At 67.6% G+C, this 1,113-nt stretch overlaps 1 protein-coding gene across 1 annotated transcript in view; it reads left to right on the top strand.

Annotated features, from left to right (window-relative positions):
- Window positions 1-1,045, top strand: part of LOC102039737 (interferon regulatory factor 5) — an 8,368-nt gene extending 7,323 nt beyond the window's left edge. Inside the window, exons 3-4 of the mRNA XM_014311201.1 lie at window positions 193-582; window positions 870-1,045. Coding sequence (XP_014166676.1) covers window positions 193-582; window positions 870-1,045 — 566 coding nt within the window. The remainder of the gene's footprint in view (window positions 1-192; window positions 583-869) is intronic.
- The last annotated feature ends 68 nt before the right edge of the window (window positions 1,046-1,113 follow it).

Raw genomic sequence — 1,113 nt, 5'->3', positions numbered from 1 at the left:
GGGTTGGAGTGACCGTGGGCACAGGGTGGCTGTGGGATGGATGAGGGTGGCCAGGGGGTGGCTGGATTGAGATGGCTGGATTGGAGTGACCGTGGGCACAGGGGAGCTGTGGGATGGATGAGGGTGGCCAGGGGATGCATGGGGTGGCCCTGGGGTGCTCCCAGCCCCGCTGACCCCGCGTCCCCCCGGCAGTGACTGACCTGGAGCTGAAGTTCCAGTACCGGGGCCGCCAGGTGTGCGCCCTGACCGTCAGCAACCCGCATGGCTGGGCGCTGTTCCACAGCAGCCTGGAGCCCACGCGGGAGCAGGAGGAGCTCTTTGGGCCCCTGACGCTGGAGCAGGTGCCCTTCCCTGCTCCCGACACCATTCCCAACGAGAAGCAGCGCTTCTACACCCACCAGCTGCTGGACGTGCTGGACCGAGGGCTCATCCTGGAGCTCCAGGGCCAGGACCTCTTCGCCCTGCGGCTCTGCCAGTGCAAGGTCTTCTGGACTGGGCCCTGTGCCGTGCCCCAGCCCGGCCCCAACCCCATCCAGAGGGAAACAAGGACCAAGCTCTTCAGCCTCGAGGGCTTCCTCAACGGTCAGAGGGGAAGGGGGGGTGGCCTTGGGAGCAATGGATTGGGATGGAGAGGCCAGCTGGGGTGGGGGCACACCAGGCACATGGTGGCATCAGGGGACAAACGTGCAATGGGGACACCAGCTGGAATGCTGGGGACACCAGGTGGCACATGGGAACCTGGTGGAGTGGGGGGACAGAGCTGGGATGGGGTCACCAGCTGGCTCTCGGGGTTGCCCTCAGTGGCATGCTGGTGGCCCAGGCAGCCATGAGGTCCCATCTTGTCCCTCACCTCGGTGTGGGCCCCGCAGGCCTCATCCAGTTCCAGAAGGGGCAGACCCCCACGCCGCCCCCCTTCGAGATCTTCCTCTGCTTCGGTGAGGAGTGGCCGGACCAGAAGCCCAAGGAGAAGAAGCTGATCACGGTGCAGGTGAGGGGCTGGCCCGCGGCTGGCCTGGGGCACAGTGGGGTCCCTGTCCCGGTGTGACACCTGCGGGGTCCCTGTCCCGGTGACGCCCCGCGGCTCCCGCAGGTGGTGCCAGTGGCGGGGGGGCG

Source organism: Geospiza fortis, unplaced genomic scaffold (genome assembly GCF_000277835.1).
Source record: "Geospiza fortis unplaced genomic scaffold, GeoFor_1.0 scaffold30, whole genome shotgun sequence".
NCBI lineage: Eukaryota > Metazoa > Chordata > Aves > Passeriformes > Thraupidae > Geospiza > Geospiza fortis.
This window is presented reverse-complemented; position numbering and strand designations above follow the sequence as displayed.